Source organism: Nycticebus coucang, chromosome 23 (genome assembly GCF_027406575.1).
Source record: "Nycticebus coucang isolate mNycCou1 chromosome 23, mNycCou1.pri, whole genome shotgun sequence".
In the NCBI taxonomy this organism is placed as follows: Eukaryota; Metazoa; Chordata; class Mammalia; order Primates; family Lorisidae; genus Nycticebus; species Nycticebus coucang.
This window is the reverse complement of record NC_069802.1, coordinates 31,509,436-31,523,882: the sequence shown is the minus strand read 5'-3', so window position 1 is coordinate 31,523,882 and position 14,447 is coordinate 31,509,436. Positions and strand designations below refer to the sequence as shown.

At 34.8% G+C, this 14,447-nt stretch overlaps 1 protein-coding gene across 9 annotated transcripts in view; it reads right to left on the bottom strand.

The window, feature by feature from the left end:
* The window catches only part of LCORL (ligand dependent nuclear receptor corepressor like), a 136,530-nt gene that overhangs the window by 9,130 nt on the left and 112,953 nt on the right, over positions 1 to 14,447 (bottom strand). For 3 of the 9 annotated variants that reach the window (XM_053577549.1, XM_053577548.1, XM_053577551.1), the window contains one exon: positions 8,900 to 13,719. The exons of 4 other annotated variants lie outside the window; for them this stretch is intronic. In XM_053577549.1, the coding sequence (XP_053433524.1) occupies positions 8,900 to 13,719 (4,820 nt within the window). Of the gene's footprint in view, positions 1 to 2,296; positions 2,324 to 8,899; positions 13,720 to 14,447 lie in introns of all 9 variants that reach the window. 2 more of the 9 variants (XM_053577557.1, XM_053577556.1) reach the window with 1 other exon arrangement.

Genomic DNA, 14,447 nt, shown 5'->3' with positions numbered 1-14,447 from the left:
CAGTCCTACCTACCACGAGGCTCAGTGAGAATCGAGGAGCTGCACAGTCCTACCTACCACGAGGCTCAGTGAGAATCGAGGAGCTGAACAGTCCTACCTACCACGAGGCTCAGTGAGAATCGAGGAGCTGAACAGTCCTACCTACCACGAGGCTCAGTGAGAATCGAGGAGCTGAACAGTCCTACCTACCACGAGGCTCAGTGAGAATGCGAGGAGCTGAACAGTCCTACCTACCACGAGGCTCAGTGAGAATCGAGGAGCTGAACAGTCCTACCTACCACGAGGCTCAGTGAGAATGCGAGGAGCTGAACAGTCCTACCTACCACGAGGCTCAGTGAGAATCGAGGAGCTGAACAGTCCTACCTACCACGAGGCTCAGTGAGAATCGAGGAGCTGAACAGTCCTACCTACCACGAGGCTCAGTGAGAATCGAGGAGCTGCACAGTCCTACCTACCACGAGGCTCAGTGAGAATGCGAGGAGCTGAACAGTCCTACCTACCACGAGGCTCAGTGAGAATCGAGGAGCTGAACAGTCCTACCTACCAACTTGCTTAACTGACAGTGAAGACACTCTGCAGCAGCACAATGCACGTTATGTATAAGAACACCCAGAACGTTTACTAAGCTCTGGATAGATTCTGAGCTATAAAATAGATCTCAGTAAATTCAAAAAGACTGAAATCATACAAAGTTTATTTTATAACTATAAGAGAATTAGAGATCAATAACACAGAGATATTTGGAAAATCCTTAAATACCTGGAAACATCATATGTCTAAATAATCCATGGGTTAAAGAAGAAATCACAAGAAATTAGGAAATATTTTGAATGTAATGAAAACATAGGGCACAAAAATTTGTGAGATACAGCTTAAGTAGTTTTTAGAGGGGGAACACATAACCTTATGCTCATATTAGTAAAGAATTAATCTTCTTTCTGCCACCATAACACTGTATACCAATCATCTCAAAGTGTGGTCCCTGAACCATAAGGTAAGTACCACTTGGGCTCCACCCCATAGTACTCAATCAATGTACCCGGCAATGTCTTCTTCTTCCTCTTTTTTTTTTTTTACCCTCCTGGTGAGTTTGATGCATGTGGTTCTGGGCTTCCATAATGGTCTCTGCCTTTACCCTTGCTCTGTATCTTTCATTCCTCACAATGCAGACAGAGAGATCTTTTAGAAAGAAGAATCTGATGATGTTCTATACCTTCTCCAATCACTTCCATTTCAAATTTGCAGTGAGGAAGCTACCTAAGATATTTTAACTTCTTAGCATGGCTTAGAATCCGCACCATCTATTCCTTTCCTCATCCCTCACTCTCACTCTCACCAACCTGACATCAACTCTTCCTTTCTCTCTGGACACACTGGTCATGTCTTATCCCTCTGACCAGCCAAGGCTCTCACACTTCAGCACTTCTCCCCATGCAATTCCTTCTTCCTGGCTAGTCATTCCTATCCTATTGTTTCTCTGCCTCTTGGCCTAGTTAATTCCTACCCATGTGTCACAGCTCAGCTTAATGGTTATTTTCCTAAGGAAGTCTTCCCTCACTTGACAAACTCTCCCTATAATAAGTTTGCGTAATACCACATGCTAGTCAAGAACTTACCAGATTTGTGTAATTACTATTCAATGTCTGTGTCTCCAAATAAACTTGAACCATGAAGGCAGGTACCATACCTGGTTTTATCCCTCATTACTTTCTATGTGTCTAGCATACTGTCTAGCACATAGGAGACAAACATTTTTGAATAAATTAAGTATAGATACAGACTTTAAATAGATAGCCTTCTATGATTTTATAACACAGAAATGATTTTATAACACAGAAACAAAGTAGTAAACAAATGCATTTTTCAAGTTGCCTGGGACTGAGAAAAAGAAGCTAAGGTTCACTTTAAATCATAATAAGCCCAAACAAGAGAAAAAATGTAGCAAGATGAAATCATTCAGACACCCACCCTGCCACTTTTCCTTCTTTCTTTTGGTAATCAAACTAGAGGTGAATTCACTAGGCTTCACATTACGATAAATACAGATGCTCAGCTCCACGACAAAGAAAGCCACCACCCAGGAAAAATGAGGGGAAAATGCGGTAGCCAGGAGAGCTGAATGAAGAATTTTGAATTAAGTGAAGAAATAGAAAAGCAAGAAAAAAGGAGGAGAAAGAGAAGGGAACAACTGGACCATGTGGCAGGAATTTATCACAGCACGAAGCCCTGAAATCAATCTCTTTCTAACAGGTGGTAGCAGCTGGTTAAGGAAGAAAAGGGTGACCCTTGAACTTACCTCAGATAGAGAAAGCAGGTCGGGAGGCTGTAGGGAGAGAATAAAGATTTACAAAACAGAATAAAACTGGTGCTCGTGGCTTCCCCAGCACCACTCTGCTGGATAGACAGATACTGTCCCATAGAGATAAAACAAAAAGAACATGTCAAATACACTGCCTCAGGAGAAGGGTGTGGATAGGGCACTGGGCATATACAGGACAGAATGATCTTAATCTTATTTCTTTAAAAGCTTATAACTTACTCATTTTTTCCTACCCGCCTCTTAACAAAATTGTAGTGATATAAACAGGGGTTAATAGATTTTTTTCTGCAAAGGGCCAGGGAGTAAGTATTTTAGACTTTGTGGGCTTTGTGGTCTCTGTTTAAACTACTCAATTTACCTTCTGTAGCACAAAATCAGAAACAGACAATATGTAATTGAATGAGCATGGCACATTCCAATAAACCTTTATTTATAAAACAGGCCATGTGCCAAACTTCCTGATTTACAGAATTAATTCTATGTTCAAAAACAGTTCTGTACTCTACAACTACTAATATGGTGAATTAGCCAAAGTTATATAAATTCTTTTGCCAAAGTAAAAAGAAATTGAAATATCTTTTAGATAAGTTCCATGAATTTCTTAGTGACTCTAATATTGAACACAATGGCTGGTAAATCAAAAGAAAAAGTATCCAATATTTGTTGAATAAATTGAATGGTTTTCTGGGAAAGAGATGGGTCAATTAATAAAGTGAACATCCTGAAAACTTAGTAATAGATGAGAAAACAGTGGAATATGAAGTATTCCAGAAAAACTAAGAAAAATTATCAAGACAAAGATCGTCAAAGTAGTTATTTTAAATTTTAACAGGAAAGACTTCAAAACCTAAACCTCTTTTCTTTACAGAATTTCTAAGAAAATTATGGAAACTAGGGAAAACTGTAGGGGAAAATTCAATTGTAAACAGAATGAATATTCTCAAAATTCCTGACTTCATTAGAATATTGTAAATTACAGAATCGACTTTTAATAGTTTTACTTATGGCACTGGCAATTAGCAAAGCAGCAATATGAAGCTCACAAAACAGAATGTCGATGAATTAATTTTTACATTAATCTATTTTTATTTTAACCAGTTCTAATGAAATTAAGAGTATACAGACACTGCTCTTGCATGTTTTCTTAAATTCATAGTAAGAGATTTCTCATGGTTCATACCAAAGCCTCCTGAATTGATTACTACCACAGCTTTCCTTTCTTTACTCAACATGAAAAAAACCTAACATATACGAATAAAACAGGCTGATCAGAATGTGAACATCTTTGGCTTAAAGGTATTTACTATAGCATTATTTTAATGATGAATGTAGATAAAATACTTAAAATTAAATTAATTTTAACTGAAATTAAAATATAATTTCAATTGCCCTAACTTATGTACAACAGGAACAAATCTGATATATAAGTTAACTTATATTTTTGCAATTGTTACATTCTTTCTGGGAATGTCATAGAAAATTTCAGAGAAACTCCACCAAGAAACTATGTAGATTATTGTAGTTAATTATATTCCCTGTATTACATTCTGCGACATATAAAACGTTTCGATTTTATAGAAAGTTTGGGTAATGAAGTTTAACATGCTAATGGGGCACTGCGGCTCAGTAAGAAAAGGTAAGAGAAAGGAGCATTTCCTAATCTCACTTGACCACAGAACCCTTTGCATCTTGGGGAGACTAGTACGCCCTAGAATCCATCTGTGGAATGCGTTTGTACCAAATTAGAATAAAGTGACACTGAGTCATCTGGAAATTTTTTTTTATTAAAATTAGATTTAGAAAACCATCTATGTTTCCAAGTTTTTCTAATAAATAAAAATAATGATGGCGATGTTAAATAACAGCATGTAAAAAAACTTTAACTCTATATTTTGTACAACAATGTCTAAGGATATTCTGTGCAACGGGTTCTGTCATCCACACTAATTTTTAAAAAACTCAATGTTTTATGTTCAAAATATGTGGTAAAACATTCATAAGCAAGATCAGTGTCTTTGTTTCAGGTAGCTGAAAAAGTATATTACTTATTTAAAAATTGCTTCATCAGTTATAATCTTATGTGAAAACCAGAATTCTGAATAGGAAAAAAATGTATATTCAGTTATTTTTGAGGATAGATGACAAAACAGGAAAAGATGACAAACTGATCATATTTTTTCAGTCATCCCAGAATCTAATTCAAAGTACCAACTGAATTATGATTTTTTGTGGGAAAACTTTATGTTTTAGGATAAGTACTTTTAGTATAATAGCTTCAAGTCTACATGAAGTTATTTTAGTCTTAAGAATTTCTTCAGAAGTGTCCAAAGTCAGCTTATTCACATCCAGATATTTATCAATTAGAAAAAGGCATACATTTGCTTTGGGAATTCAAAAGATAGTGATATTAAAAAGGTCAATAATATTATTGTCAGCAGTCATATTACATTTTCACCTCAAAAATCATTTGCAAATGGCTCTTCACACCTCATTTCCCACCCTCTACCCCCAAAGTGTACATTGTGTGCTGTTATTAGAAAAGATTCTCTAGAACTCAACTGTGATCATATAGCTTCTTACTAGTCACAGAACAAATACATTAACTTGATCTCTTTGTCCTACTATACCCACTTGGTGAACCCAACTACCATTGAGTTTAAAGGCCCACCTTACATTGTGGTAGAGATAAAACCAGTTATTCACTCCTACGTTTCTTGAGACAGCTATTTCAAGCCTTATCCATATTGCCCAATCTAATCTCACCATACTGTTCTTAGATTACACAGAAAACGGACTCTAACATCTCAATGTTCTGTCTACAAATTACTGATCTGCATCCCCAAATATTATTCATACTGTTTTCCTGACCCTATTAAGAGAAAAGTGACTCTTCTGGTCAAGACCAATCTCTCTAACAACACCCCAGATTCCCACACCTGAGAACGTGGGGGGTTCACTCTATTTCCACTACTTGCCATCTCATTTCTGGATCTTTAGCCTTTTTTAATTCTCTACTGGATTCTTCCCACTGGCATGAAAAAAAAATTTTTTTAAACTGCCTTCCACCCCAGCTTACTCTAGCTACTTCTCTCTCCCCCACTCCCCATTCACAGCCACTTCCAGTTTTCCATGCTAATTTTCTTCATTTCCTGCATTTCCTCATCTAGCACTGAATAAGATTTCTGGCTCTCGTTGTTCACCAAAGCTGCTCTCTCTCACATCGCCGAGATAACCTCTTGTTCAACAGAAGTTTCAGGGTTCATCCTAATTGACTTCTTATCAGCACCTTACACCAGGGTCTTCTAGGCTCTTCCCTCACCCCTTGATAACGCTCATCTGTCTTTCATGCACATCTTTTCTTTTCCCTATATTGTTGGAGGTCTAAGATCCTCGGCTCTTTCAATCTTACACTATCTCTTCACTCTCCTAGCTTCAATTATTTGCTGATCCCAAATCTTTCTCTTAACTCAGGCCTCTTCCCTGGGCAACAGATTCATATTATCTAATTGCTTCCTAAACTTTGGACAACCCACTAGATATCTCAAATCCCTTATGTCTAAAACTGAACCCTGTAAGAGCATTCAATCTGACTGAATTTTACTATCATTTACCCGGATGTTCAAGGCAAAAACGTGGATGTTATCCTTTATTCTTCTTTCTTAACACAATGATTTTACTTCCTAGCTCACTCTCAAATCTATTTTGTCCACTGCTGCTGCTATTAGGGCTTAAAACTTTTTTTTTATGAAAGTGACACTGTCCTATGGAAGAAGAAAAAAACGAAATAAACATTTTTTGTTAACTGATACTGACCTCACAAGCCTTATCTTCTACCATTTTCCCATTTCCCTTCCCTCAATCCCTGGTTCCCATTTTGTCTCAGCTCCAATAAAATTCTCCATATTCCGAATAACCTTGCTCTTTTTTGTCACCCAGATTTTCCAGCTGTAATCTGCTCTGCCTGAAATACTCCTCTTTTGACTTCTGATAGTCAGCCTTCCTTCAAGCCTCAGCTTAGATGTGACAATGCAGAAAGCCTTGCCTAATTCCCTTACATTGAATTCTATTTCCCCCCACAGTCCACCTCTCTCTGGATAGTACCACTCACCCCATCCTTCTACTGCAATTGCCTATTCATTTTTTGATTCCCCATGAGATAGTGAGCTCAACTCAGCTAGAAAGGGAACTCAGAACATACCATAGGCATTCACTGAATATTTGTTGAATTAAGAAAAGGAAGGAACTGCACTCCTTCCTCCTTTCCACATCTATACCTGATGTACACAGCAGGAGAAATGTGGCAAAGTACAAATTGAAAAACTCTTTATATTTTAAACTATATATGGACAGTTAATCTCAAAATGTACAAAAAACAAGACATTCATAGTAGAAGAAAACTTTTCATCAATAGAAATATTCTAAAATTTTTTCACATACATCACCCTAGAAATTTTTCTAGAAAAGTCCTGCTTTTAAAAGTGTCATCTCTACTCACTAATTATTATATGTGGTATGAAGAAGCAAAACACATATAAAACTAATAATGAGTTTTAGCATCATTTCTAAAAGGGCAAAAAGAAGTATGAAATACCAAGAATAATGAGAAAAAAATACTTTAAGAAAACATTTAAAAATCAGATAAATATAACAAATACTGCTATAAATACAATTTCATAAAAATAATGTCCTTGATTGATTTAAAGAATGTTAAAAAATAAAGAAGGAAAGTTATCAGTAAAAGATAAATAAAACTTTAAGCAGAACAGGAAATAGTACTAGTAATTTTTAAAATGAGAAAGGTGAAAAACAATTCTTTATATAGTACTAAAAAATCTAAAATACTCCAAAAGGATCTCGAAATTAATTTGAAAAGTAGTAATTAGGCATCTTCCATCTTACTTTTCTAGAATGATCTCATATTTATTTAGTGGGGTGAAGAATCATACTAAAATAAACTTTACTGTTGTTTCTTAGGAAGATACATCATTAAGAAACTGAAAGGACAAAATACGGTTCTGTTGTAAAATGAATTAATGCAAATTACCTTTAGTGGACTGGAATAGCATGAAATGAGGATGATATAGAGAATTAAAAATGAAACTAAACATCTTATTCTCCATTCATGACAGTCTTCACAAAACATGTGCGTAGTTTTAGATGAATTATAATTTTTTTTAAAAAGTCACTATCAGGTCTTTTCCTCTTGTGTTCCTGACATGTTATTTGTTATGTTATTTTTAGTTATCCTGAGGACAAGAAAGAAGGTCATTCTTTCTAGTTTTGATTCATTTTTTATAATGGAGATTTGACCACCTTTAAAATTTTACTCATTGCATGTTAGATAATTGAAATTTTACTTATTACATGCTGGATAATTACTGAAATAGGCATTTTAAAGTTCAGTTAAATAATTAAATTTTTGTAAAAATCTATAGTTGACTGATTTTAATATTTTAAGACCTGATACTACTTATTTTAGCTTTTAAATAAGTTTTTTAAAAGGTTAACAAAAAGCCACTAATGCTTTCCCAATCCTCAACAAACACTCCTAAAATAGTGTAAAAATCAACCGTATAAAATATTCTTCAATTTCCAAAGGTTACCTGGCACTCTTTTGACATCGAGGAAGTTATTAATAATTAGCACTCCTATACTCCTAAATATCTTGCACTGTCCAGAACCTACCAATAAGCAGAGTTGGAAATGCTAGCAACTGCAATGTTTCTATGGTATTTTGCCAAGTTCTAAAGGGTAACGGCCTCTTCCTGAGGCCCCAACGTTAGGTTGGTATAACTGAGAAAAGCACGTAATTACTTGCCACAGTTATTTTGGTTTATGTTCTGAATTTAGCATTACCTTAACAAGGACTTGCATATGACTCTTTCTTACTAAGCTATGCATTATCTGTGGAAAGGAATCCTCATCTTCCTATCTCTGGAAATAAGCTCAATGTCTGATATAATAAAACCTAGTCAAGTGTCCTGATTTACTGAAAAAAAGTATTGTTACTGTACCACTCTTCAAATAATCAGAGTTTTCAAGTGGCTTCCAAATGGCAACAGCTTGACAGTAGACGTGAGCCTGATATTCTAGGATTAGATATGTTATAGCCTTTATCAAGTTAGCAATGGGATAGTCTTTACTTTTTCTACATGGTCTCATAGTTGTTATTAACTTACTAAGAGAACAAATATATATTAGCCTGCAGTGTAGTAGTTGATTTTTACTTAATCATATTTGTCTATCAAACTGTTTTCTGGCTTTATACAGAGCTATCAAATGAAAAAAGGAGATAATGTACTTTTTACATTAACAATATATTTTAAAGAAGTTTTCTAGATCTCTACTAAACATATTTTTATTTGCTTGAAATTATGGACACATTAAAAGGTGGGGAAACATACTGGTACATTCAGCAGCACCTAATTTCATGAGTTTCATACTAGGTGCCAAGAAATTAGGTTTTCTATTTTGAAAACAAATTCAAACTGAATCAGCTGTTCTCTTTCTACCATTTATTGTACAGTTTACTCAAGGCACCTACAATGAAACTTTAAAATTAATTAGAGAAGAACTTACCTAGGGATTTTGAAAAATAGTTTGCCATTTGTCCACTGTTGCCAGACTGTCGTTTATGTCTTTTTGTTGACATTTCTGTGGTCTTCCATGGTGGTCTTTTTCTTTTGTTCAAATTGCTAATAACTTCAAAACTATCAGAAGGATTCTTGTCAAAGTTAACACATTTACTTAATTTACTACTGTCAAGTTGGCCAGCAAATTTATCGGTTGAAGGACTATTTGCTTTAGCATTTTCTATTTCTTTAGATTGCTTTTTAAAAGAATTTTGCTTAGTAGAATGAGATCTTAAAGTAAAGCGCTTTGATTCTTCTATCTGAGTCTGGCGATTACTTCCACTGTCAACAGATTCAGGAGAATAAATGATTGTGTTTAGCTTAAAAGTATTTTTATGTTCAAGATAGTTGAGCTTTCTCAAAAATATCCTACAATCTTTTAAGGTTTTTGACCTCCAATTATCTGGACATATGTTTCCTAGTCTTGGTCCCTTTTCAAAATCTTTTTGGCTGCAATTTATTCCGTTCTCTTTTGTTTCTGACTTCAATTTATTCTCTAAACTAGCATCTATTTTGAAGCCAGGCATTGCCGCTCTCTGTTGCAATAAGTCATCCTTGATCTCAGGTGGCAAAATGCACTCATTATCTACTGTGCTTTCTCCTTGGAGTGAGAAGTCAGCATCTGCTCCCCCCTTAGTCTTATTTAAAAATTGGTTCTGGCAGAAAAATCTTAGGTTTCTCCTTTTAGAGTTCCAACCAACTGAACTGTGGTTGTGCGACTTTCCCTCTCTTTTCCACCTTTCATGATGCAACCTCCTAAACTCAGTCCTTTTTAATCTAGCTATGCATAAATTATTTTTCACATTTAAGAGTGGAGAGCTAACCACTTTCCGCAGTATATGCAACTTCCCTGCTGATTTTGAAGGAGAAGAGAGTGCAAATTTTTTAAAGTGCTTTCTGAAAGGGCTAGTAGTAAAGTCAGAGTATTTCATCCCTAATTTGATACCCCTGGTATTTATTACTTCCAAAGGATTTCGGGCATTTGCTTTTCTAACTAGGGAAAGAGACTGTGTTTCTGTTGTTTGCATAAACCAGGTACAGAGTTCATTTAAATCATATTTTTTCTGAAAAAGCATTTTTACTGGTGAAACTTCAAGTTCTAAAAGACAAGTTTCCAAAGGGCTTGCTACTTTGAAATGATCGTTTTCAATGTTTTCTCTTTTTTTATGAACACAATTTTCAGCTTCATCTCCACTCACTTTCACCCAAGCATTTGTTATTTGCTCGAATCTGTTGTTTAATTCCTCTAGTAAGGAATCATTTGAAGTAGAAGTAGCCCACCACCTGAGCAAAGGGTTCGATGAGATTATAGGGTCCAAGGATACTTCAGAAATGGGTGTTAATTTGTTATCTTCCAAACACTTTCTTGCATTCCTTGAATGTCTAGATCTTGGGGTATCTTTGGAAGCTAATTTTGTCCTTGACTGCCTATGTTTTTCCTTGTGACTTTTACCTGTTTGCAAATGGAGTTTATATGACTTATGGAGCACAGGATTTCTATAAATAAGTGAGCTAGAAGATGCTAATGAATGTAAGAAATGCAGAGATGGCTTTCTATCCCTACTAGAATGTCTCAAAGATAGAGGAGCAACCACACCTTCCAACCCGTTCTTGACTATGCTGGCTGCAGTATGCCTTGTTCTACCCATCTTACTATATTGTGGACTATGCTTTTCTTCAGGCAGATTTTTTTCAAACATATTCTGTTCTAAAGGAGGTAAGCAGCTGCTAACACTTACTTCTCTTTCCTGAGGTGAAATTCTATTAATAGTTACAGATATGCCAGAAATTTTCACTTTTGCAGGTCTCCCAGGCTTCCTACTTACTGGCAAAGGCTTTAGATTTGGTCGAATAATGTTCTTGGAAGGTGGAAGTATCACAGACTTGTTCTTGATGGGCCTAACATATTCAAAGCTAGACCTCAACATCTCACTTTCAGTAGTCAGGCTTGATATAGCACTTAATCTTTCACCCAAGTCAATTTGGTCCTTTCCAATATTTCTGAGACTATTATACTCAGTTGGAAAATCAGCAACAGTATTGTTTAAAGACACAATATTGCTCATGTTAACACTTCCTTCAGAGACATGCCTTTTAGTTCTTCTTGACCTTCCATAAATAACAGTCACTATAATACTCTTTTTATAAATACCTTCTTTTACTTCTGATAAGGCAGATTCTGGGCTTTTCCTTCCAGCACGAAAGGAATCATTCTGGCAAATGGTGATGTCTGATTGGTCAATTTTAGGCTTTGGGGGTCTTCCAATTGGCCGCTTGCTCTGTTTCACAACCTGGGGACCTATTTTTTTTGGTCTACCTGGTTTTCTTTTAAAAGATGAATTCGCACTGCTTGAACTGTCCCTGGGTTCTTCTTGTGGCATGTCACTATTTATATCATCTATAAACATTGCTGAGGATTCTGCAGTTTCTTTTACACAATTAAATTTGTTTAGTTCTTTTTGAAAAGAATCAGTATCACAATGATTATTAGCTCTATAATTTTCAAAGTTAGCATCTGGGATATCCTTATTTGTTTCTGTGTTTTTTTCAGTTACATGATGTGTTGTACATTTTTCCAAAGAAAGATCAACATTTGATTCTGAAGTATCAACAGAAGTTAAAGTATATTTGACTCCTTCACTGCTTTTAATCTCAGATAAAAACATAAGTTTGATAGGGCTAGAATAGTTGGAAAAAGAGGAGCTTTCGATACTTTCATATTTTGCTGGCACATTTTCAACACTGGAAATCAAGCTACCCATATCTAAAACAGATGACTTTTTCAGACTATCCAGTCTTTTGTTATTCAAATCCACTGTAGGCATATGATGACTTTTGATATTGCTGGAGATTACCACAGATTTTGACAAACCCTGCTCTTTGCATGTCATTCTATTTAGAGAAAGAGCCACATTTCTCCCAGCATTTTGATCTTTACCATCAATTTCTATCAATCTCTTGGATGTTTTATAACCTTCTGACAATGGATGATGATTCCAAGATTTTTTGGCCATATTTATGGTATCTTCCAAACGTTCCACAACAACTTGTAAATTAGAATTCATTGCAATTTTGTTTAGATCTATATTATGTGAGCTTTCAATCTGAATATTTCTCATTGGATCTTTTTCTTTTATGGGCTTGGGTACCTTTTTAGCCTTAGGGGATTTTTTAAAAATATAATTATTTGTTACATATATAGAATACCATCCTGGAGGCACAATATTTCGTTTAGTTCTGCTTAAAAGTCCAGAAACATCTCTTTTTGTAGAAGTTGGACAATTCTCTAATTTTGGATTCTCCCTATGATTTTTCAACTTCTTTTTTCCAGCTGAAGATTTCTCTTGTGACTTTCTTATGCTTATTTTCTCAGGTGAAGTTGTTTTTAAGCTTTCTGAAAATTTATCAAAAGCCAAGTTAGTTTCTAAACTATTAAGAGGTAGTTGCAATGAGTGTAATGCAAAATTTGGTGAAGATGTTTCTACATGATTTTTGTCTTGAAGGCTTTTAGGATTTTGTAAAGAAGGCCCTTGGCAATGACTGAATTCTTCTTTGTCTGATAAAAACATCTCATCGTTGTGCATCAATTTCCTCGCATTCTTTTCGGTGTATTTTTTTCTTACAAAATTTTCACCAAGATTAGCAAGTTCTCTTTTTATCTGTAAAGACTGCCTTCTACACATGGATGAATCACAGGAGCTGTGCATTGCAAATAAGGTTTCCTGACGCTTTCGAAATCTTGTCTGAATAATTTTATTTTCAACCTTTTTATCATGTTGACTCAATAATTCCATAAAACTGTAATCACTGGCCTTTGCATTATGCAACAGAGAGGTTATTAAATCTCCTAATTTTAAGTCATTATCTGTATTACAATCACTGCTAGATAATTTTACAAGGCTTGTCATATCTGTGGTTTCTATTGATTTTAATTTTTCATTAATGCGATCCATTAAATCTTGAAAAATTATAGCAGTTTCACCTTTTTCATGATTTGTAGTATAATTATTGCTGTCTTCTGAGAGCAAAGAATCGGAGTTATTGGATTTTTTAATTTTATGAACTTCACCTTCATGATCACCCTTGTTGCTGCTTATTTCGGCTGGTGTGAGAGATGGAGGCTGGTTAATGTTTGTTTCAAGTTTATTTTCTAAGGATGAAATCTCTGAGATGACGTCTTTCAATCTTTCAAATCCTTCAGTTTCTACAGGTGATAATGGTGGAGGTGAGGGACTTCGAGATCTAGAAAGATCTTTAAGACTGACTGAAAGATCACATATTTCCCTTGACAGAAGAGGACTACAAAAGGCTGATGTTGCAGAGCGAATGTCTGGTAACAGTCCAGAACAGCACCTGTGAGAATTACAACTGTTTGTAATTCCTCTATTCACTACTGTCTTAATGTGTTCAATAGTTACAGTTTGGTGAGATAAACAATGCAAATCTTTAATACAGACTGGCAGAGGCTCTAAACCAGGGCTTTGTCTTTCATTTTGTAAATACCCTCTTTCTGCCAGCCTATATTCACAACTACAGAACAGACCGTGTAAATCATCTTCAGTTAAAGGCTTTTGAGATTCTGAAGCCACAACACATGATGCATTACAACAGCAAAGAGAAGCAGCATTCTGCTCTTGGACTAGAAATTTCAACATAGCCAAAACTTGTTGCTGGTGATGTATGCACAAAGATTCCAAAACTTTGCTTAATGCTGATTTTCCTTTTTCCATTTTAGTAGCTTCCTCTGATTTTGCATCAATAGTTGAACTAAAAATAAAATCAAACAAAAAAATGAATTACAGCAAAAATATTATAAGGAGTTATAATTTTAACAGAGTTTGAACAAAGATATTTTGGTATTGCTGGACTACTGACTCATAGGGAGCTGCAATAATATCTTGATTATTGTTTAGCAAAAATATAATGAAGCACTGATGATAATTTCTTTCCTATGACAAAGTGTAAGAGTCAAAGCAAAGCCCTATTTTTGTAATATAAAAGCTGATTTTATATATATATATAGGATTACAATTACATATTGATAATGTTTAGTGTTTTGAAAATATTAAGAATATTTAATGGGAAGTGCTTCAGGCGTCAAAATTTTTGTAAAGTAGACATTTTGTAAGGTATGTTGATGATTGTCAGTCATTAGTACAAATGAGAAAAATACGATCTAGAAGTAAAATCTTATCTTTATTTAAAATATATTTTTCAAGGCAATGAAAATGAAATTCTAAATAAAAGAGCTTTGCATAATCTCAAGGAAAATTAAGGGATTTATATTCATATAAATAAGAATGCCTTTTCTAAGATTAAGCTGAGGCATTAGCTATTTAAAAATAAAATCTACTTTTAATTGATTTTAAATGCTAAAGTAATTACATGAGAACTAAAGGTATTACTTACCTAATTATTAAATTTCAAATGCTGGAAAATGTCCCACTGTAGAAACTAATATACATCTAACTTTAACTAAGATCCAGGATTGCTTA